Raw genomic sequence first — 23,958 nt, 5'->3', positions numbered from 1 at the left:
GACACCGTTCTTCACACTCACCTGTATCTGGTGGTATTTTCTGCATCTGTCTCGTCCAAACACGTCTCCAGTGTGGGACTCTCACTGCCCTGAGACACCTGGTCATCTGTGGAGTCTGCTGCTGTTTGATGCTGCCAATCAGAAGGAAACACACACAAGTTAGAGTGTGTGTGTGTGTGTGTGTGTGTGTGTGTGTGTGTGTGTGTGTGTGTGTGTGTATTGTTTTTACCTGCTGTATCTTGTGTATGATCGAGTAGCGTTCATTGCACAGGACTGTAGATGTCTCTCTGTACTGTTTAGTCAGAAGATTAAGCCACTGAGTCAGTCCGTCCACCATGGCCAAAACTATAGCCCATAAGAAACGCAAGATATCCAAGATCCTCTGAACCATCTCACCATGACCTGTAGGTGGGGGTGGGGAGGAAGCAGGAGATATAGTAAAGGTAGCAGACTGTAGATTCAGCAGATTCCTCACAAAATGTCCTCTATGTACATATTTTGTATATTTTGAAAATACTGGCTTCTGTGACTTTGGACTGTTTCTAAATGTATGTACAGAAATGACAAGGACCAAAATATTCTTATAGTTCTACCAACTCTTTCTTGTAGACCTACTGCGTGGTACTGACTTTACAAGGTACAAATAACTATTTATTGTCATTCTCTCTATAGACATTATAGAATAGACATTATTCACTGTAAATGAATGACTGGAATTGTGTTTCTTCAGTGCAATGGTTTAAACAATAAGATCAAATACAATCAAAACTAGAATCCCTGTCTCGTGGTTGTTTCATCCACCAACCATCCAAGTTACAGCAAATATGGTCACAGTCTCTCCTTCCTGAGTTACAGTGTTGAATAATAACCAGAAGTGCTTTTACAGAACATTATGATGTCACAGTGAAGTTGACCTTTGGTTATAAAATGTCATCACTTAATTTTATCTTTATAGACATTTGAGTTAAATTGTGTCATACCTAGTGAATGAATTTGTAAGTTATGACCAAAAACATGTTTTGTGAGGTCACAGTGTGGCAGAAGTGAGCAATGAAGTTCCCCCTGGACATTCTTGATATATTGCATTCACAAGAATGGGAGATCACTGTGACCTTTGACCACCAAAATGTGATCAGTTTATCCATGAGTCCAAGTCAATGTTTGTGCTAAATCTAAACAAATTTCCTTACGGTAGCCTTGAGATATCAGGTTCAAGAGGCTAAAACTGTGTTTTGTGAGGTCACCGCGACCTTTTTATGTCATGATTCCTAATTGAGTTATACACTATTTAGTAACATGATGAGTAGACACAGCAGCATGAACCTACCAGACTCCTGCTCTTCCTCCACCTCCTCCTGAATGACAGGATCCTCAAACACATCATTGTCGCTACAACCTACACACACACACACCAACACACGCACACACGCACACACAAAAAACAGCATTTCCATCACATCAAATGACATTACATTGACTTGCATTACATTCACCCTAACGTTGACAATAACTCCTGCTTGCATAAATGAGTCTGGGTGTCATGTGACCCTAAAACATCAGTAAGTACATACATAAGTAGTAAATATAGTGAATGTATCTGTAGTTATTGACTGGGTTCACACCAGCCATGACGCTCGTCAACATGTCGACTCATAAGTTATTATTATATTCATATATATACTCGTATTCATGGGTCAGACCACACCCATCTTCAAACCTCCATTTTGACCTCAACTACACACCTGTAAAGTTGTATATGTATCTTGCAGGTTGTGAGTCGCAGAGACAAATATCTGTCCACAGACAGACAGACAGACAGACAGACATATAAACACCTGCTGTGCTCAAAACTTCACAGTTCCCTCTACAGCAGGTGTGTCTCAGACCACATTCTGTCATGACAGGCAACAGACAGGTGATTTACTCTAATAAATGATGAACTTGAGAACATTTAGTGGGTGTGGGTGTCCTTCACACTGTGGTCATTAATTAAATGACCATTAAATAAGCTTGAATTGAATAACTGATGCAACCAGTGAAAGAACAAGTCACTGCCTCACAAGTTAGAAGAAAGACTGAAGGAAAAGTTACATGCTCTCCACCTGACCTGACCACAACACTGAATACTACAGCCACAGTTTCTCCCCTCCACTTTACTCTATCATTGTGTCTTCGCATCTGCTCTGGCAGGAAATGGATGCAAGAATATCTGACCTATTAAAGATAAAGCCTCCTGTTGTGCCTCCACCCCTCCTTCTCTCTCTTTCTCTTTTCTCTCAATCCTCCTCGACTGTCGCTGGCGTCTCTGACGTTCTCTAAGAGCTGTTTTCACATTGGTCACCCACGCCTGGTACGCCAGCTGAGGAGGGAAACAAAAATCAGCAACACAATAAACATACTGTATGTAGTGCAGCAGGTTACTGCAATAAACTTTCAAAATTTCAAGATGGCCACAATTTCTGACACAGGAAACATATTTTACCACAGAATTTTACCCACGGGACAGATTGAAATGATTTTGTAATGTAAACCTGTTTTAGACTATGAGGATGTCAAATTCACAACTCTCACATTTCCTCAGAGCTTTATTTGAGCAATGTCTAATATGTAATGTGAAAAATTCATAAAATACAATGTATTTACAAACCATTTATAATGAATGATGAACCAAAAATTCTGTAAAAGTCAACACTTTTTCTTGTTTACTTTAACATTAGCTCACTAGGCTAACTCATTAGCACTAGGCTAGGTAACTTTTTTGTGAGTAATATTTTTGCTGAAATATACTTTCATTTAATTTTTCACAGTGTACTGAATTTCTCCTTCTACGCTGTTAAAAGAGAAATAGCAAAGGGGGATTTGTTTCAAGTTTAGCATTTGTATCCACATTTTGAAGATTTCCCTGAAATATGCAGTTATCTGTTGAACTATTGTAAATTAGAGTTTCAACACTGCATGCCAAACACAGCAAAACAACTGTAACTATATGCATTATATGAAATGAGTCATTAGTTTAAAATCATATTTTGTTTACTGCAGCATAGATCTGGTATTGGCCACAAACTCTCATTATAGCTGATGAGTAAACTATAACGTTGCATGCATGATGACAAATTTATTAATATAAGACCCCTATAGTAAATCAGTACAGATTTACTATATACTGAATGACTTGTGTGTCTGACCTGAAAGGCGGTCTGTTTCTGAGGCTTCTGTTCTTCAGACTGCAGCTCCTCTTCATCCTCACTGTCTGATTCAAACAGGTAGTACTCTCCTGAATGGAGCACTGTGAGCGGGAAAATATCACATATCACAACCTCCTTCACCTCACTGTATGGAGATCATCAGAAGTCTTACTTCACTCTTCCAGTCTGTTTGTCATACCTGTAGCGTGGTCCAGCCATGGCTGGTACCACTTCTTCCTGGACTTCTTGTCTGTCTGAGTCTCTGGAAGGAAACAAGGGAAGGTTTGGGTTGGAGGAATGTCAGACCTTTACTTATAACGGGATTAAAAACACGCTGGAACAAATGTCACTAGGTCATCTTTACGGAAACATGAATATACAGATTACATTCAGATACTCAGCAGTTTTCATGGAATATTGTTTTGGATTTTTTTCATGGATTCATGCAGCTAAACAAAAAAATGTATTAAGAGTAAAATGTTCTCCAGTAACAATGAGTGGTACTCTTTGTGAAGAACAGTACACTTTAGTTCACTGTCACATGAAATACTTGTATCTCCTGTTTACTTATTTACAGGATTTCAGATCAGCTGGAGAAAGAATGAAGGAATGAAATGTGAAATGTGAAAGAAAGACAGGCAAACAGCACAGGGAGGAAGAAAAAAAAAGATGGACAGACAAGAATATAAGATACAGAAAAGAAAAATATTATTCTACAAAGTGACTACAGTCAGTGCAATATTCCCTCTGAAACCCTGTGGACAGACCAAGTGACTGACATCAACCGGTTCAAACCCCTGAGCAGTGCTGCATCTGCAGCTAAAGACATGGTTGTTATTGGCAGGCCCATATGAGAATGGCAGGGCTGGAGTTAGCTGAATGTTAGTTTATCATTAATTATTAATAGTCCTACCAGCAGTCTGACTCTCGCTGGAGTCTTCACTTGTTTTGTGTCCGTCTCTGTACTTCTGCTGCTTGGAGCGAATTCTCTGCATCCTGAGAGAAGAGCACAGGAGGAGGACAAGGAGGAAGAAGGATGTTACCAGTTCATAATATTTACTGTGAGCTAATGTAACTCCATGTTTCCAGGATCGACCTGTTGGATTGTTGCTGTTACATTTAGGTTCCAGATTCAGCCCACACATTTCATTTGGTGGGGATCCTCTGATTCGGTGGTATTTTTGGATTTTCAAATCTCAAACTAGAACTTGTGTGATTTTGTTAATTACACTAGTTCATTAAGAGTGGACTTGATTTTAAAGACTTTGAAGCTAGAAAAGAGGTGTGCAACAATGTGTATATACTGACATCCAGTGGTCATTTTACACACTCACACATGTTTTGTAAGAACAGATAATTAAGACCAGTATCTTTAAAGTGGTTGAAACAACTACAAATATAAACCAAAATATTAAACTTGAAATTTAATAATGATAAGGGCAGAAAATGCAACATACCCTATTTGTGGTGCAAATTATTTTTGCACATTCGGCCTCATTTATGTTTATTCTGATATAGACTATGTGTCCAAAATTGCTATGAGCTAGTACTGAAGGCTTTTCATCCAGCGTTATATTTCTACTTGTTCTTTGCTGCACTGTTACTGCACCTCCTGTAAGTATGTATGTATCTATCTATCTATCTATCTATCTATCGTCCTGTAAGTATGTATGTATCTATCTATCTATCTGTCTGTCTGTCTGTCTGTCTGTCTACTGTGAACACTTACGATCTCTTGAGCTGTGACAGAGACTTCTTCTCTGTTTGCTGGTGGAACTTAATGTTCTTCACGATACTGGCTCTGAAGAGCTCAAACCCCCTGGAAGGAAGAAACAGTCGTCAATGCATTTATTAGCAAAATATTTAAATGAACAAATGAACTGTGTCTAATTAATTATAGAAGACTGTACATTTGGGGTCTTCTTCCACATCTGAGTCTATCAAAGGGGCCAATACCTGAACCTGATCTAACAGCAGCTAATTACCAGATGATGATATGTTACTTTGAATAAAGTGACCCAAGTAGTTTTAATGTGGCATTTAACTAATTCTGTGAAACCAGCTGGCTTTATATAAAATTCCTTATTCAAGTGTAATTTTATTTGTATATTTTTAGCTAATTAGAATCAGTTCTTCACCTTCACACTAGTGGGTCAATAAGGCCACATTAAATCTATTTTCATTTGATGTTGGTAATTGTTAAAACATGAAAACTTGTGTGCATAGTTTTCATAAGCACTGTAAGTAAATGGAGCGCATTTACAGTATGGAGAGCTTTTTTAGTCTTAATGACCGCTCAAAGCACTTTACACTACTGACTCACATTCACACATTCACACACACATTCATACTTGCTATGTACACAGCTATATATGCATCTCTATCACACACACACTAATGATAAATCGGGGGCACTTTGGGGTTCAGTAACTTGCCCAATGATACTTCAACACGTGGATTGGAGGAGCCGGGGATCGAACCACCGACCTTCTGGTTAGTGGACCACCCACTCTATCTCCTGAGCCCCCCAATAAATAATAATAATTACATTTACATTTACTCATTTGGCAGACGCTTTTACCAAAAGCAACTTATGAGTTAGGGATGTCAGTAAGCAGTAAGCAGTGCAGTAGAGACCTCAAGTCGACCCGCATTTTCTCACTTTATCAGTCTCACTGTCCTTTTTCTTGCAAAGCAGTTGTGCCAGCATGGCAGGCTTGGGGCATTATGTTTTACCTGGAGGCCTGTTTGGCAGATGCCTGCAGCTCTGTTGTCACATGCAGGAAGTAGAAACTGAGGAAGACTCTCCTCTGCAGTAACAGGCAGAGAAAACAGATACTGTCCCAGATGATTCCCGCCTCCTCCACAGGAAGGCTGCAGGTCTTGTCACTCACTGCTTTTGCTGTCAGGAAACAAAAACATGCAGAGACAAAGAGTGAGATAAAAAGACGTTGTGCTGAAGATATCTGAACAACATGTGAAAGCAATACCTATTCATTATTTCAAAGACATGACATGATACAAAAAAGCAATATAATATTTAAAGCTCAATGTTCCAGACTCAACACTGTTTAATACCAAATCCCTTGTCCTTCATAAATATAGATACAGTACAAAACATAATAAATTCATAAATTATTCTTGGATTAATTCATACAGATACTATTCCTAATGTATAGATGATCATTGTTGCGGTGTGATATTATCATTATTGAAACACTTACGGTCATAATATCCTTTGACTGTACAAACCAGGCTGAAGAGCTGAATCACCCAACAGAAGCCCTGCTGCATTTCATGCACAAACACACACGCCAATATCTGAAACACAAACACAGAGAAACACACAAGTCAGTGTTTCCTTGGACAGGTCACTGTTTTTACAGTTTACAAAGCCCTTTGACAATCGAGGCAGAAGCAATAATGGCAAGAGGCGCAAAAACAGAGAAAAGGTGAAGTTAAGAGGGAAGATGTACAATATACTTTTTTACATTACAGAGACTAGATGATATAAAAATCAGTTTTAAGAAGTGATTTAAAAGAAGTCACTGATTCAGCCTCATCTCATCGGGCAGGTCGTTCCAAAATTGAGGGGTCTTGATGGAAAAAGCACGGTCAAGCTTCGACTTTGAAACAACCGGAAGGGCCTGAACTGAGGATCTAAAACTGCGTACTGGCTGGCAGCTCCTAGGCCCCCGGGCGTGCTTCAACAGTGATCAGTAAAATCTTTAAATCAAATCTAAAACAGACAGGGAGCCAGTGAAGGGAAGCGAGGATCAGGGTGATGTGATGTGTCTGTTAAAACCTGTAAGAATCTGAGCTGCTGGAATCTGAACTAGTTGGAGGGGGGAGAGAGACTTTAAGACTACACTAGAGAGGAGGGAGTTACAGTCTTGAGAAAATGAACGCATGAATGACTTTTTCCAGGTCAGGTTGTGAGATTATGGTTTGATAAGACACTAAAAACCAAGATTCTACATTAACTGAATGATGTTAACATTGCATGATGGCTGATTCACTTAGTTCGGAGATTTAAAATGGTCAAATCTGTGTTCTCTTCACTGGCTCGTTGCACAAAATAATCAGAATTGACATGGTGTTACTAATCGATACCGTAACTATGGAGAAGTGTGGTTTATTAGAATGTCTTACCTACAACATTCAGCATCAGTGAAGCTGGTTTGTCTTTGTACCTTCTGTTCACATACTGAGTCTGTTTTTACTCAATTTCATCACCTCCCAGTTTCTGATTTGTTAGAACACATTTCCCAGTAGCTGCCACCATTTGTTAAAATGGCAAATTCTTTCAGTAACATATTTTACTGAAGACAAAAAGTCAGAGAAACCTGGACACTAGCACCGTAGCACCATGATATCTATACTTACTGATAACATGTTTTTAGATATAATGACTGCCACATTATAGATGATGAGACAGTCCCACAGGGCCAGACGGGTCCTGGAGGTTTTGACCAACAGCTGGGTTCCAAACAGCAGGAAAAAGAAGCAGGCCAGCAGGTAGCCCAGTCCAAACACAGAGATCCTGGTGGCTCCAGTGATGAAGACCACCGACAGCACGAACCAGAAGAGGTGACGAAACACCAGAACTTTAGCCATGTCCAGGTAACTCCTGGAGGACGAAGGGAAAGACAGATTTCATCTCTAGCATTACCGCCTTATTTACTGTCGAGGATGCTCGCAGGGGTATGGGGGGGGGGGGGGGGGGACCAAGTCAGAATTTAAAGTGTGAGTCCAACATTCAGCCATTTAGCTTCTGCATGATGAGCTTCTATTAATAATGAACAGTCTGCATATGTAGCTGTCATTGGGCAAGATACCCAACCCCAAATTATCCCCAATGTATCATCTGTGTGTATGTGTGTAATAGATGCATACTCAAAGTGCTGTGTGAGTGAATGTGTGAGTGAATGTGTGAGTGAATGTGTGAGTGAATGGGTGAATATGACTTGAAGTGTAAAGCACTTTGAATGGTGGATAAGAAAAGAAAAGTGCTAGTCCTGCATTTCTTTTCATCAGACTGGACTATTGTAACGGTGTCTTCACAGCTCTCAGCTGCAGCTTGTGCAGAGTCCTCACTATAAGAGGAGCACGTCACACCACTCCTTACATCGCAAGTCTGGCTTGTCTATAAAGACCTAAATGGTCTCGGGTACAAACACGTCTCTGATCTATTTGTTCAATATGAAGTATCCAGGCCCCTCGGGTCCTCTGAGACAGGTTCACTCTGTGTTCCCTGAATCAGAACAAAGCCAGGTGAAGCAGCTTTGAGTTTCTCTGCTCCTCACCTGTGGAACAAGCTTCCTGAACACCTGCTTAAACTCTAATGTCCTTAAATCAGGACATAAAACATCACTGTTTGCTGCAGCTCTCCCATAAATCACATACATGACATCTTTTAATCTTGTGCATTTGCTTGTCGGTATGTCTTTTAACATTGCAGCACCCCTTTTAAAATGGTGTCCTAAGCTTCCGACCTGGTCTTATGCAATTAAATATTTTTATATGTATTTATTGAAATGTGCTTTTACTGTTTTATTGTTTGCTATTTTAAAGTCACCTTAATGTTCTATGTTCATGTACTTCCATGCCTCTGTAAAGCACTTTGAATAAATAAACTTGCCTAGTCCATAGTGCAGCACAGACCACCTAGTGGACACGATCTGATCTTAGCTCATTTCAAATGTATGTCTGTGTCTATGTATGTGTGTCTATGTCTATTGATATGAAATAAGACACTGTGATAAAGAAATGTCAGATATGTGTGTCTTCATTACATAGTTAAAGCTAAAAATCACAGTGTTTATAAGAGTTCAGTGAATTTAATCATAGGCTGCAGTTAGATATAATTATATCTTATTTTTCTATTCATGACTTGGATATATACAACATTTGATGTATGTCACTGCTCAGTGAGATTTACTGTTGAGTGGAACTTGCATGATGTTTATTGTTGTAACTGTAAAATGTACTACTTACATATCTTAGTGTTCAAGATAGGGAAAAAATCTTATCATAACATTTCTGTGTGGTCACATGATCCATCTGCCAGAGAGAGGTGTACCAGGTACACCTCTCTCTGGTGTCAGTATGACAGTGAGACAGACAGGCACATGGTGTGTTTACCTGCAGTTAATGAAGTTGGGTGCAGGGTTAAACAGTCGTCCCTCCATTGGGTTAGGCTCGTCTGTGTTCTCTCCTGCCAGAACCATCCAGTCCTCAGTGTGCTCACACTCAAACACCTTCCACTGCTGAGACGCACACATCAGCAGCACAAAGTCCGCTGTGGACACACACACAACACAATACACCATCATCATCAGCATCATCATCAGCATCATCATCAGCATCATCATCAGCATCATCATCATCATCATCATCAGCATCAGCAGCATCAGCATCAGCAGCATCAGCATCATCCTCATCATCAGCATCATCAGCATCAGCATCAGCAGCATCAGCATCATCCTCATCATCAGCATCAGCAGCATCAGCATCATCCTCATCATCAGCATCAGCATCATCAGCATCAGCATCAGCATCATCATCATCATCAGCATCAGCATCAGCATCATCAGCATCAGCATCATCCTCATCATCAGCATCATCCTCATCATCAGCATCAGCATCATCAGCATCAGCATCATCATCTTCATCTTCATCTTTATCTTTATCTTTATCTTTATCTTTATCTTTATCTTCATCTTCATCTTCATCTTCATCTTCATCTTCATCCCTATCATCATGATCATCCTCACCATCATCTTCTCAAGTATACTGCTGCCTCACTCTGGTACTCTGGGCTGAGCTCATGTGACACTGACTTAAATAAAGATGAACTGAGCTGCTGAAGGTGCAGAAACATTTCACATGTCTGGACTCATTGATCAAACTGGTTTACACACATGAGGGCGCTGTTTCTTTTTGTTTTGGTCACCCAGCAGCGAATTCACTTTCTGAGAGTGCTTCACTAAAACTAAACAGTTTTGTTTAGTTTGCAGAGGGTCATCAAGAACGGCCAAAAACATGCCTTCCCTGGAAGACATCTTTTGCTCTCGGTGCCTCAGCAGAGCCAGAAAAATAATTAAGGATCCCTTCCATCCTGGGCACCACCTGTTCAACCTCCTGCCCTCTGGTTGGCTGTACAGGTGCATCAAAAGCTGGACTAACAGACTTAAAAATAGTTTCTTTCCCTGGGCCACAAGAACTATGAATTCCTTAAATGTGTGCACGATACAAGGACTGCCATCATCTGCTGAGCTGTTTTAAGTATCAGTATTTTAATATTCACTGTAAATAATAGCTTACTCAGCAAAGCTTCTTTTAAAGATTTATTCAATTTTAAGTGCAAAATTATTTTTGTGTCCTTAACTTGTGTTTCTGTTTGCAGTGATCAGGAGTAGCATTCTATATTTTGTTGTATATTTTGTACAATGACAATAAAGGCTTTCTAATCACCAACTACGTTAATGTATTTATTTTAAAGAAACTTTAGCATAAGAGTTGTAGCTATGACAACAAAATAACAAAAAAAGGCTGGGTAATAGAAAAGTATTACATGTAAACGATCTGCTCATGGCTGACAGGTATAATTCAGCTTCATGTAGAAGCACAGCCATGTCATACTCACTCTACTGCTCTCACTTTCTTTTTCAATCACTTTAAATACTGTTCTCATTCACTGATTCATTTCAATCACTTACACTATGAGCTGAATGAATGAATGAATGAATGAATGAATGAATGAATGAATGAATGAATGAATGAATAGACAGAGACAAAGACACACAGATGCATATTCAGACAAACTGACCTATGAGGTTTTTGGAGTTAGGCACAGTGAAGAAGTCAGGCAGATAGATCCATTTAATGAGAGCCGAGTTCATCAACACTGGAGTGTTCCACCTCCATGGGTAGTCTGCAGGAGACACACAGGAAGTACAGGTAGGTACAGGTAGGTAGGCACAGTACACAATGTAACACTGTTTCAACTCTCATAGTGAACCTTCAGCAGAGTGCTATGTGATGTCATGTGGAGCATGTCTAAAGTCTGCTTTAAACAACATATATTGTAAATGAGATAATTGAACTTTGTGACCAAAGTACTGGTTCTGGCTATCACCTGCCTCCTCTTCCTGTCTGTCCACTGTTCTACTGTTTTTGCTAAATGGAAAATGAAAAATTTAATTTGCAAAAACCAAAATTGGATTTTCTGGTTTTTTGTTTGTTTTTCATTGGTTTTTCATTTTTTTATTCTGACACCAAAAAACGTTTTTTCTATTCTGGTTTTAAAACAAATTTATATTTATTTTGTTTTTAAATTACAAATGAATTATGGATGATACCCAGACCAGACTGGACTGAAGAGCACAGTACACTGACTTTAAGCTTGATATCAGGCTGCTATCAGCAGCACTGTAAAACTGCTCTGCCTCTCAAAGTGTACAAAGAATGGCCCAGAAGACACCTATGGCAAGTGTTTCTATTATTCTGTGCCGATAAATGGGACTGACAAATCTTTTCAATAGTTATAAGTCTAGGGTGGGGTTAGATTATTTCCGCAGAGAAGAAACAAAGTCTAGGAACAACTGAAATATGAAGAGAAAACCCCAGTAGGAGGTTTCAGCTTTTCAAGAAAGGCATGAGAGACGCCTGTGAGAAAATACAATGAGAACCAAAAGCTGTTGTGTCAGAGATTTAAGTGTGACATGACTTCAGCTCTCCACAAACTTTCCAAAAATGGGATTTTTGCATGGTGACTGTTCGGGATGCCATTAGATTTGACAGGTGTATCTCATAAACTGAGAACAATACGTTCATAAACAATATAGGTGCTATTCCCTAACGGAGGGTACAGGTGCTCTACCTATGCAACTACAGTAGCAAATGTTACTGTGGTTGTGTATCATATTGTTGCACTTAACTTCATATCAGGACTCACCTATACAGAGAGCAGGAGGTATACCCACACACAGTAAGTACTGGTAGATCATGAAAATGGACAGGAAGAGACAATATTTGGGCCAGATCCGGGCGATAGCTGCCCGCCGGCGCTTCACCAAGATGGCTACCAACCAACAGCCATGGATTATCACCAAGAAGTTCATTCGCTGGCCAATCACATTCACCGTCATCAGGAAACAAATCTTTATACAAATCGAAAAAAAAATGTCATTTTATAACTTTTTTGCAGCCAAAACCATTTCTGCTCTGGAACAGTCTACTAGAGAAACTCAACATAAACTTTGCATCATCTTTTCAATAATATCTAAAAGATATTGCAATAAAAAAAAACTCTGTTTACAACAGCTCTATATTTAAACATTGCTCCAAAAAGCCCTGGTTCAACAGTCAAGTGATGTTTCAGAGCTACCTCTAATCCAAACTTGTAGAAAGCATAGTTGAGCAGGTACTTGAAGCAGGGTATGAGGCCCTGGTCCAGAGAGTCCCTGGTGGCGGCAGGGAACAGAGCAGGGATGGTGGGGGGAGAGCGTTGGAGCTGACGGTAGTGGTGAGCCTGGTGACGATACACTGTCGCCTCAAACACCAACAACATCAGCACTATTAAATGGTTCTGCAAAAAAAAAACAATCAGGAGCCAAAGCATGTTAACAGATCAGCAGACTCAACATACAGAGGAAAAGTAAACTTTTAAAGGTTGGATGTAGTCATGCAGACGGTTTTGATTTTACTTATCCCAGGGTTTGGAAGTTTCTCCCTTCACCCCAATACAACTACATTCAAATTCAACAGCAACATGTTTCCTCAGAACCACGGGGAAGGAGGCAGATATCACACTAACTATCGGAATTGAAAGATGCTCCAGTCATCATTTACATTGTTCAACCAAATAGGAAACAAACTGTACGTTGAATGTACCTTGCTGTATCCCAGTACTGTGGCATCTTTCCTGATGCCAAACCAGTTGGCTGGATCCACTGGCTCCTTATACAGAGACGAGTTCATCATCTCCTCTGGTAACAGGTTGGTTTTATTTGTGAATGGCTGTTAAGAAAAGAGGAAAGGTACAGATTCATGGACAAATCAACACCTTATCACTCACATCTCCCAATGGAGGTCAAGTTACTCTATAACAACACCAGCTGTCTTAGCTGATTCATCCATCCAAACATCCATCCATCCATCCACCCATCCATTCATTCATCATCCATCCCTCCATCAATTATCCATCCATCCATTCACCCATTCATCCCCCCTTCTATCCGTTATCCATTCATACATCTATCCATTATCCATTCATCTATCTATCAATCCATCCATTCGAAACTCTGTCCATTAGCATGGTTAAAGCATAATTTGTTCATATAAGACTAACTTGCTTTAAATTCAAACTGGGAATCCAGCTCCAGAGCTCCATTGTTTCCAAAAACTATCAAAAACATTAATGAGTTTGACTGAACTGGTGTGTACACTCACTAGTTTATTTTGACCAAATGTGGCTTAATCCACTGCTGAAAACAGGTCTCAAATAAAAGCAGTATTTCCTCCTGTGATGTTATGATTTCATCAAGATCTGTTACTGAGCGCCACATTAAATTTTCCACTTTTAGGTGAAATGTTCCTCTAAGAAAGTGTGCAGAGAGTAAACACTGGCTCAGCATGAGCATGGAAAAACTCAGTCTGCTGCCTTGTAAACAACCTAAACTGCAGACACAGAGGTTAGATTCATCTCTACAACAATACAAGAGTTAGCAAACCTTCCCAGCTGGCATGTGTGTGCGTTTAACAGCTATTAGTTTTACTGAAGGAGACAAACTCGTAAAAGTGCCAAAGCATTGCTCTAATAAAGCTTCTGTCTTTGATGTGGTATGTTTGTGAGAGACTCCTGTTCCTGATCTGTTAGAGGAGTAAGGTTGCTATATGTCTGCTGAACTCCAGAAACACTGTGCACATCTCTGAATTCATCAGTGAGTAAAATGCTGCTCTGGTGAAAGAGGGGACTCTCCAGACATTCAGAGCCTCAGTGCGAAGCACTACATGTGATATTACTTATCCATGCCTGAGACAGATGCAGACACCACTCTATATCACTGCTGGTCATGTATTTGACTATATAGTGTTGGAAATTAACTAAGCATATTTATTACAAGCACTATACATAAGAACAATTTCACAGACTGACTACCTCTATTCTTCTTCTCTTCTTCAACTTCTTAAGATTTGACATAAAAATACATGGTGTGTTTAAATAATATGCTGCAGTGTTATTGATTTGTATTAACCAACAGTGTATAAAGTATTTAAAATTAGTGGCACCTTGACTGCAACAGTAAAATATGTGTGTCATTCATAATGAAATGAAAACTCAAGCAAATTGATTTTATGTGCAGCATTTCTGCTAAAACATAAATGCTACAAGCTGCAAAGAAGACCGAAGAGCTTAGTTTCAAAACATGATGTTTCTCAGACACACTAAACAGTGACTATACAGGACTTTTACTTTTAATAAAATTCTATATAAGAGAGAGAACACACCACACCTGTGTTAAAGTCTCTACATTGTTTCCTGTCAGCTTCTGTTTTGATTTTAAAATCCTTTTCTTTGTTTTTAAAGCCCTTGCACCGGCAGATATGTCCCCCATGCTGACACTATATGAACCAGTACGGCCCCTCAGGTCCACTTGTACCAGTCTGTTGGTTGTTCTGAAGCGCAGGACTCAAACCTGTGGTGAGGCAGCTTTTAGCTTTTATGCTAAGAGCCAGTGGAACAATCTGACTTGAGAGCAGCTTTAAATGTAAACTCGAAATGTTCCTCTTCAGCCTGGCTTTTCTTAAATATGCTTTTTAGTCATTAGTCACTTTATTTTATTCACTTATTTTATCCTGATTATTTTGTAAATTGTATTTTATTCTATTTCATCTGTTCTATTCTTGTTAATTTTCTTATTTGTTATTAATTGTATCTTTTTTCATTTATTTTATTGCATCTCACTGTCAGATTTCTTATTTGATTTGTCCTTTTCTTTTCATCTGTGAAGCTCTTTGAACTGCACTAACCTGTATGAAAAGTGTCTTACAAATAAAGTTTGATTGATTGATTGAATAAAGTAGTTCTACTGTGTGATGCTGCCAGACAGAAAATGGGTTAGAGGAAGACCAGCTAACCAGGAACTACACCTGACAGTACAACAGCCCAGGTGATGAGGTTGTGGGCTGCTGCTCTTATCCTGGTGTTCCTCCAGGACTGTGTGTTGGTATTAATGACTAACTGAATAAAACAGATAGTGTTGATGGTGTGTTATGATATGTGTCTTACCAGGCTACAGTTACTGGAGTACTCGACAGGGTTGACAACACTGAGCTGGTACAGCATCTTACACACGATGATGACACACACCCAGACTGTAGACAGACAGGAAGCCATGGGCCTGAAGCGACCATAGGGCATCGCCAGAGACCACAAGATCACCAGGACCAGGTTCATCACAGACGGCTGTAGACAAAGAAGAGAAAGAAAAACATTTAGATCATAGTGCAAATATGAAAATGTAGAAGATCTTTATGTCAATTATCATATACAGTATGTGCAGACCATGCATCTCTCAGACTAATATCAAGTGTTCTAAAATGGTGGCCCATTCATCCATCCATCCATCCATCCATCCATCCATCCATCCATCCATCCATCCATCCATCCATCCATCCATCCATCCATCCATCCATCTATCCATCCATTTTTGGCATTTATTCCTATGAAAGCCAAAGAAGTTCTTCAGGTTTCTACTTGTGTTTTGGGCCTGTGGCTCATGCTGTGGGTGGCCCCCTCAGCGGTTGTGTTGTAAATGTTTCGTCTAGTGCAGCAGCCTTACATAAATCACTTCTCTTTACTGGTCAGTCCACTACTGACATGCTGTATTTTCAGCGCAGCAGCAGATTACTGCATATTTCAGGGAAAAGAAAAAAGAAAAAAAAATTGAAAAGTGGATACAAATGCTTAACTTGGCACAAATCCTCCTTGGGTATTACTCTTTTGATGAAACAAATTCAAGATGTCCGCCATTTCTGGCAAGGAAATTTTATGTTTTGCGAGTGCATCCACTATTTTCTCATATGAATAATCCTTGTGTCAAATCCAACATTTTAACAAAGTAGAAATGAAATGAAAGTATATTTCAGCAAAAAGATTACTTACAAAAAATATTACTCACAAAAAAAAGCTTACTAACTAGCCCAGCGCTACCCAGTTAGCCTAGTGAGCTAATGTTAAGACAAGTGAGCAAGTAGACCGTCGACTCTTCCAGAACTTTTGGTTCATCATTCATAATAAATGGTTTACAAATACATTGTGTTTTATGCAGAATTTTTCACATTACATATTAGACACTGCACAAATAAAGCTCTGAGGAAATGTGAGAGTTGTGAATTTGACATCCTCATAGTCTAAAACAGGTTTACATTACAAAATCATTTCAATCTGTCCCGTGGGTAAAGTTCTGTGGTAAGATATGTTTTCTATGCCAAAAATGGTGGCCATCGTGAAATTTCAAGTGGCTATTGGGATTTCCCAGAGGGATAAACATACCAATTTTGGTGCTTGTATCCACATTGTATCCACAAGATTATTGCAGCTATTTGCTGTAGTATTTACTTTGTTCACATTCTACCTCTGCAGCAACAATCAAACCTTAAAGTGATGAGGACAGTCTCACTTAACATGACAATCAATAAACTCACTCACTTCGAGTATAATTACATACCATAATTGTGGCACAATTGACTGAAAGGTATCTAATTTGCACACACAACACCCACTCCCACTGCTTTTACCTCTTCGAGTGCAACCCAGACAGAGAACAGGGCCACCATCTTGAGGATGTGGAGCTCCAGAAGCATCCAGAGAAACACTTGAACTTTGGTGAGAATGTCAGAGAATCGTCTGGACAGAACCAGTAGCCTGTCCATCACCAGACCCCACTTACTGGGCATCAACTCCACTTAACAAAGGAAGAGAGAGAACGGATAAACAAAGACAGTGAGAGGATTAGACAGGAGTAGACAGGAAGCAACAGAGAAGCAGAAATCAGCTCAGATCAGGCCTTTAAGAAACATTTGTGATCTTGAGTGCACTGACATAAAAACATTCAAGGTCACTAACAGTCAAATGAATAGAAAACGCATGTCAGCAAGTTCTTAGAAGAAGCTTTTATTATTATCTATATTTTGTCTTCCCCACCAAAGCTTTATATTATCAGAGAATAACCGGGAGACTGACAGGGGAACTGGGGGCTGTAGCTACAATATAGAAAGTAGATGGTTAAGATTTGAAGGGCTGTCTGTTGTATTGTTCAGTTCATGCATAATCATTATACAGGAGGAAGTAACAAACTTTTACTTCAGTACAGTTGTTGACTATTCTGATGACGACCTGAATGCAAACCTGCTAAATTAAGCATGATCATTTTCCCACTTTGATTTGTGTCAGTTAGTAGTTTGTAATCATAAACAACATGAAATGATTTACTGTGATTTGTGTGTCAATACGCAACAAATTAACTGTGAAATGTGTCTTTAATATAAACTGCCAATGTTGTTTTTTTGTTTTTTTTTACCTTCATCTTCAGATTCCTCATCCATGTTAGTGACCAGGTCTTCCTCCTCTTCAAAGTCCCCGCCCACATTACCAGAGCCAATCTGCGCAGTTCTCTCGCTGTTCTTCTTCCTGGAGGCAGATTGTGTGGTTATACTTGACGATGGAAAATGATTCCAGACTAACACATCACTCATGAAAAAAAAAAGTGATTTATGTCATTTAAAAGAGACTGGATCGTCCTATTCAATTTCTGGTTTTTGATTCATGATGGGGTACTTTTTTTTTTTAAGTGAAACAAATAAAAATAAAATTACAAAAGAAAAAAAAATCTGTGCAAATGTACAACATTTGAAGTTAAATGGATGAAACTTACATGACCTCTGTCTGCCAAACTGATTTCACAAGGATTAGGTAAATATTGCCTTAGATAAGATGAAAAATGTTTTTCTGTGTCTCCTGCGCTCCATTGGGCTTAGATTATTTCAGTTTACTTCTGTCAACTAATAGAATGGGAAATAGTTTGACATACTGTATGTTAGTAGCGAAACATCATAAGGTATTTGTATGAGTTTTAAACTGTTTTTTAAATGACTTGGAGATAGTGTGATTGATCTGCAGCAGCAGCATCATCAGCTGCTTTTTGTCTTCGCTTTCAATAGATGGAGTTATTATTATCTTCACCCTGTTTTCTTTAAAGACACAATTAAATAAAAACTAGGTCAAAACCTAGTATATGGCTGGATCACATATACCTATTCTCTCCTCCTCTCTGTGCTCACATATACAGTATTTTAATGCAGCGAAATTCACAATAAAGCTGTTCTCATGTTTTTCTGTTCCTGTTGTCTAGAAGGCTGCATGTTAACCAGCAGTCACTTTCAAGCTGCTGCTAAAATCCTGATTTTATAACCACGACGTCATCTGACAACATCACCGAACACATCAGTTAAAGACACAGACTGAGCTGTGATTTCAGATGGATTCACTGTGACATCACCACATGAGAGAAAGTTAGAAGAGACACAGTATCTTTCTTTTCTTTCTTTGGGATCCACGACAGTTTTCATCTAGCCGACTGTTTTCCTCAAAAAGTGACTGCGGCCTTTATTTACCTCAACTGCAGAAGGTAACAGAGTTTTATTAGAGGCAGGTCTTTGTTTCTAACTCCCTGTGTTTGATATAGGTGCTCATACAGGTCGAAGCCTTGTTTTAAGTCGTTCCCATCTGTCGTGTTAAGGTTACTGCATTATGTGTAAATAATCGTTTCAAATTAAAAGCCCTCTCGCGTTTCAGTGGATTGAAACCCTTTATTTATTATTGGGGCTTTTCTTGCTGTGCTACAGGAAGTGTAATGTCTCATTTCTAGTTTCTGGTGTTTCTGTTTTTTTACATGCCATTCAGATCTGCCAGTGTCTTTATGTGATGTGATTTAGATATGGCTCTGTTTAAGTTAGCCACTAGAGGTCACTGCAGTCTGTGGAATGTATGTGTTACAGTTAAGAAGGGACTTCAGTTCCTTGTATGTTCGAAGTTAAGCTAAGTCACAGCAGCTTAAGTGCTGAGTGCTAGTCTGCTTTTGTATGACCGTGAGGCTGAATAAACAGTTAAGTTCAACAGCGTGAGTTAGTCAACTTCTAGACACTTCATTCCTCTCTCCTGCAATATAAAACAAAAAACTTTTTGATTTGACATGAGTAGTAGTAGTGTGTACTGTATGTTGTGTTACCTGTGTATAGGTGTGACGTGTTCCAGGTTAGTGATTCTCATGAAGGGTTTGTGGAAGTAGTGCAGTTGCAGAATACAGGCCAGCAGGAAGAAGCCAGGGATCAGAATACTGGTGAAGAGTTCAGACAGAGCAAATGTCTCCAGACCAATGGCTGCCAGCCTGAGGACGACAGGGTGCACCTTCATTATTTCAGTTATATACTGCTTCTAACACCTAAATTAACATGTTTAATTACCACATGGAAAATCTGGTCCCAGGTGAAGAAACAGGATTAGTAAGGACCCAGCAGTTCATTTCAGCACATGTTTTGCGCTGTGTAGACTATGAGCACAGCTCAAAGAGGTAATGTGTGAATATAAAAGAAGTTTCAATTTAGTATAGAAATGAGTAAGAAGCCGGACAATCTCAATCTCAATTAAAAAGAAACGTACTGTTCCTCTGTGAAACCAGTGAAATTCCTCCAGTACTGAGGGAAGTCTTCAAACTGGTACGTGTAGATGGAGATGAGCACCAGCATGGTGTAGGCCACAACAAGCCACCAGAAAAGCTTCAACAGACGCCTCCAGAGAGAATAGTACACCTGGAAAAAATAAGCAAGCGTTAGTCAAGTCACTGTTCCTCGACTGTTGTAGCTATTTGCAGATATACTGTATGTTGCCTGGAAACTAAATTGTCACAACATAACTTTTTGTCACAAAGCACATAACAAAAAAAAGGGAAAATACTTTGAACTCTGATCACTGGGGGTCTGAGAACCTGAATCCAGTGATCTGTGGGCCTGTTCCTACCTGATAGAGACAGAGGCAGAGCAGGAACAGCAGCATGTAGATGATCTTGTATCCAACAAGTTTTCCAGCAAAGGAGACCATGATGAACATCCCTCCACACACGTAAATCCAGTATTTGGCGTAACAGCTCATCACCATGCCTCCCAGAACCTTCAGCACTGACTCATTACCAGCCGCCTCTGCTGTCAAGGGTAACAGGTTAGAGAGGGAGGAGTGGATGAGGGGTTAGAGCTCAGAAAGAAATGTACAAGAAAATACTGTACATGCAGAAAAACACCTGCATGGTTCAATAGATTGAAAAGGTTAATTATCTGGGAGGATAATGACAGGACATGGTCTGAGGAGGCTTTTTGCTTTTTATATTTATAAAATTCAAAAGCACAGTGTCCAGAAAAAGTGTTTGGATAGTCAGGAAGAACATGCCATCAATAGTTTTCATTAATATTTCTTTGATAGAAAGTTGTTCCAAGAAAACTGTGTTCTGTGAATTATCCAATGCAAATGCAAACTTTTAAAGGAGCTATTTCTAAGGTTTCTCCAAGCATTAACCTCCGAAGCTGAAACATGAGGCCAGAACTGAAGTGACAAAACCTGCAGTTCCTCTAATGACCACTAGAGTCTGGCTCCAACAGTGAGTCGGTCTCCATAGACTCCCATGTTAAAATGTCCAACTTTACAGCAGAAATAAACATGTTTACAGCCTGGTACAAAAACAGCTTTGGTCTTCAGAGCTAATTTCCTCCTTCATGACACCTGTTTATATAACTCACCTGTTTATATTTTATGAGGCTTAAAGTTATGTAGAATTGAGGGCGTGGCCTCTTTGAGTGACAGGTGGGGCATTGTATGCTTGTCACAAACTGGCATGTACCTAATTCTCAGATCCACACAGTGTCTCTTTGTCCATCTTTGGATTAGCTGGGAGTTAGGGGCGGAGTCAGACACTGCCAAGATGGCGATGGTGGGGCAGCTCACTCTGAGCTTCAGAAACCTGTGGGTGACGTCACAGAGGCTACGACCATCTTTATGTACAGTCTATGGTTAATCTATGTAACAATTGGAAAACTTACAAATAGCTCCTTTATTCCCATCAGAAACTCATCTTGATATGATGGAGAAGATCCAATTTTATTATACTTTCATTGTATTCACTGTACACAGACTGTAAGAGGGCGGAAGTTGTGCACACAAGGGTCAGGGATTATAGTTAAGGGTCTCTGCCCCCGCCCTTGCCCCTGCCCCCTTTTACTACCGCACCCTGCCTGTTCTCTAAACCACGTGTGTGCGTGTGCGTGTGCGTGTGCGTGCGTGAGCGTGTGCGTGTGCGTGTGTGTGTGTGTGCGTGTGTGTAAAAGATGTCTGACCTGTAGTGACTTCCTGTAGTGGTGTGGCCATTTTCCTCTTCCTGCTGAAGTTCTCCTTCACTGACTGACGCACCAACAGCCAGAAAGTTAAAGTAAACAGAAGCTGGAGAGAGAGAGAGAGAGAGAGAGAGAGAGAGAGAGAGAGAGAGAGAGAGAGAGGTAATAAAAAGACAGAGAGGTGGAAAAACCCACAGAAAAAAAAACATGGTGAGTGAGAATTCAGTTCACTGGGTTTTTAAAAAGCTGAGGAAACTGTTTCTAACCAGCAAAATGATCTGACCATTTACTCCGTTCAAACCAGCATGTTTATTAAACCTACTGCAAATTACCAATAGAGGGGATAAAACTTTGAATTGGAGCCCAGTCACAGATCTTTATTTAAATGAACTGCCACAATATAAAACCTGACATGTTTTGTGTTCGTATGGAAAAGAGTAGAGTCTAGAAGAGCTTTCTGCTGCTGAACTTATAAGGTATAAATATAACTAAAATAACTAGAACTTGGGGTCTGCTTCTAACATCTGAAATCTATCATTATATTAAGTCATCATCCTGTTTCTTATTGATCAATTTAATCATTTTAGACTGATTTATCTTATTTTTACTGACCCTCACTGTCGCACTTTTCATCCCTCCAATGTTGTAATGTAAAACCTTTAAACTGTTTTTAAATCTGTTGGTTTTGTTTTTTTTATCATTCCTTTTTATTGTTGGTCCACAGTTTTATCTTGTCTTGTACAGAACTTTGTAACTGTGTTTTGAAAGGTGCTATATAAATAAAGCTTACTGTTATTGAGTTTGGCTGTGATACTGCATGTAATCTGGCACAGCCAGGAATTGACCTCATGATATTTTGTCAACAAGACAGATGCTGTTCCAGGCGAGCTCGTGCCTCATGGTGCTGTGTGGTGTGATGAGCTCTACTAGATCTGGTTTGTATCACACACACTCCAGCTTCCAACAGCCACTTTCCAAAGCTATGAGTTAATGATGAAGGCTTATATTTAATGATAAATGTCATAAAAGGCAGCAGATTTAATATAGTCATCATGAAATACCTGGTGTCTGTGCTCTCATCTTACCATAGCTCCCAGCCTTAGACAGGGATACTGAGCTCGGTCCAGTCCCAGCTGTCTGAGGCTCATGGTTCCCACTGTAGTGGGCAGTTCAGGCTGAAGCTCCATGGCCCAGACGTACTGCAGACAGCACAGAGCCAGGCCATAGAGCAGGATGAACGGAGAGCACAGTGTGGCTGCATGCCGTCTGCAAACAGAGACATCGCACTGAATACACAACACATCAGTGTGGGTTCAGTCACAATGTCACCTGGGAAATCTACACAACACAACTGACACAGACAATATCTGTAGGAATGAATGAAGACATTACAGAGCAACAGTCACATTTAAAGACAATCAGCTGATCAGATTCTTCTTTTGTGGTGTCGCAGCTGCAGGTGTTGACTGTACCTGGCACGCAGGATCCAGATGAGACAAGCCCACAGCAGCAACACGAAGGTCAGCCAGCTGTGGTATGTGATGCTCCAAACCTGAACAACATGGAAAAGGCACATAAGAACAGGAACTCTCATAACCCACTAATTTAAGCTCAGCTGTCTTAATTGAGCAGATATGAATATGATATGATATGAGATAGCAGACTTTAATGTATTGGTCCTGTGTCACTTTATAATTATATAAAATCATGGTTCTAATAGTTACCATCATGGCGATGAGAGCACAGACGTAGCTCTGCTGCATGACCACCTTTCCCAACAGGAAGAACGGGCTTTCAGTCTTCTGGCCTCTGGGGGCGCCACTAACTCCTGCCAAAAACAAACAGTCATCTCAGTGAACAGAACATGACAGAGATTAACATCAAACCAGCTGAGGACAATGAACTAGAAATATAATGTTGTCTATATCATCATATATGACAAGTTACCTTTAAAGGATGATTCCTGTTTATTGCAGATTGGCTCTTATTTCTACACTTGTGGCATCATTTCTATCGGTTCTGTTGTCATTATACAGTTTAATAATAATAGCTGAGATTTGGGAATTTGATATCACAACAAGTCTACTTGAAAAACTACACCTTTATTTTCCCCTCTAAAGATGTAGTTTGTCTAACCTGGAGCTTTGACTCCAACCTACCTGATGCTCTGACAGTTCATGTTTCATGACCTGTCTGACTTCTTCTGTTGTGATGTCACTGTGATGTCACAGATCTCAGCGAATAACTAATACAGTCTTATCAAAATGAAATGCAAAGCTCTGAAAATGAGGTAACCAACTGGAATTCTCATTTAAGAGACACCTGTCAA

At 39.7% G+C, this 23,958-nt stretch overlaps 1 protein-coding gene across 1 annotated transcript in view; it reads right to left on the bottom strand.

Annotated features, from left to right (window-relative positions):
- Positions 1-23,958, bottom strand: part of piezo1 (piezo type mechanosensitive ion channel component 1) — a 94,546-nt gene that overhangs the window by 18,456 nt on the left and 52,132 nt on the right. The window contains exons 10-35 of the mRNA XM_022769029.1: positions 23,354-23,457; positions 23,102-23,181; positions 22,715-22,895; positions 21,633-21,735; positions 20,269-20,447; positions 19,912-20,060; positions 19,481-19,639; positions 17,774-17,883; positions 16,992-17,158; positions 15,481-15,657; positions 13,083-13,208; positions 12,577-12,777; positions 12,145-12,349; positions 11,017-11,121; positions 9,330-9,486; positions 7,572-7,815; positions 6,410-6,506; positions 5,922-6,087; positions 4,915-5,004; positions 4,099-4,181; positions 3,385-3,447; positions 3,186-3,286; positions 2,215-2,359; positions 1,328-1,396; positions 230-402; positions 22-131 (exon numbers count right to left, since the gene is read on the bottom strand). Of these exons, the coding sequence (XP_022624750.1) occupies positions 22-131; positions 230-402; positions 1,328-1,396; positions 2,215-2,359; positions 3,186-3,286; positions 3,385-3,447; positions 4,099-4,181; positions 4,915-5,004; positions 5,922-6,087; positions 6,410-6,506; positions 7,572-7,815; positions 9,330-9,486; positions 11,017-11,121; positions 12,145-12,349; positions 12,577-12,777; positions 13,083-13,208; positions 15,481-15,657; positions 16,992-17,158; positions 17,774-17,883; positions 19,481-19,639; positions 19,912-20,060; positions 20,269-20,447; positions 21,633-21,735; positions 22,715-22,895; positions 23,102-23,181; positions 23,354-23,457 (3,544 nt within the window). The remainder of the gene's footprint in view (positions 1-21; positions 132-229; positions 403-1,327; positions 1,397-2,214; positions 2,360-3,185; positions 3,287-3,384; positions 3,448-4,098; positions 4,182-4,914; positions 5,005-5,921; positions 6,088-6,409; positions 6,507-7,571; positions 7,816-9,329; positions 9,487-11,016; positions 11,122-12,144; positions 12,350-12,576; positions 12,778-13,082; positions 13,209-15,480; positions 15,658-16,991; positions 17,159-17,773; positions 17,884-19,480; positions 19,640-19,911; positions 20,061-20,268; positions 20,448-21,632; positions 21,736-22,714; positions 22,896-23,101; positions 23,182-23,353; positions 23,458-23,958) is intronic.

The sequence above is a fragment of the Seriola dumerili genome, unplaced genomic scaffold (genome assembly GCF_002260705.1).
Source record: "Seriola dumerili isolate Sdu_G_001 unplaced genomic scaffold, Sdu_1.0 BDQW01002174.1, whole genome shotgun sequence".
Taxonomy (NCBI): Eukaryota; Metazoa; Chordata; class Actinopteri; order Carangiformes; family Carangidae; genus Seriola; species Seriola dumerili.
This window is presented reverse-complemented; position numbering and strand designations above follow the sequence as displayed.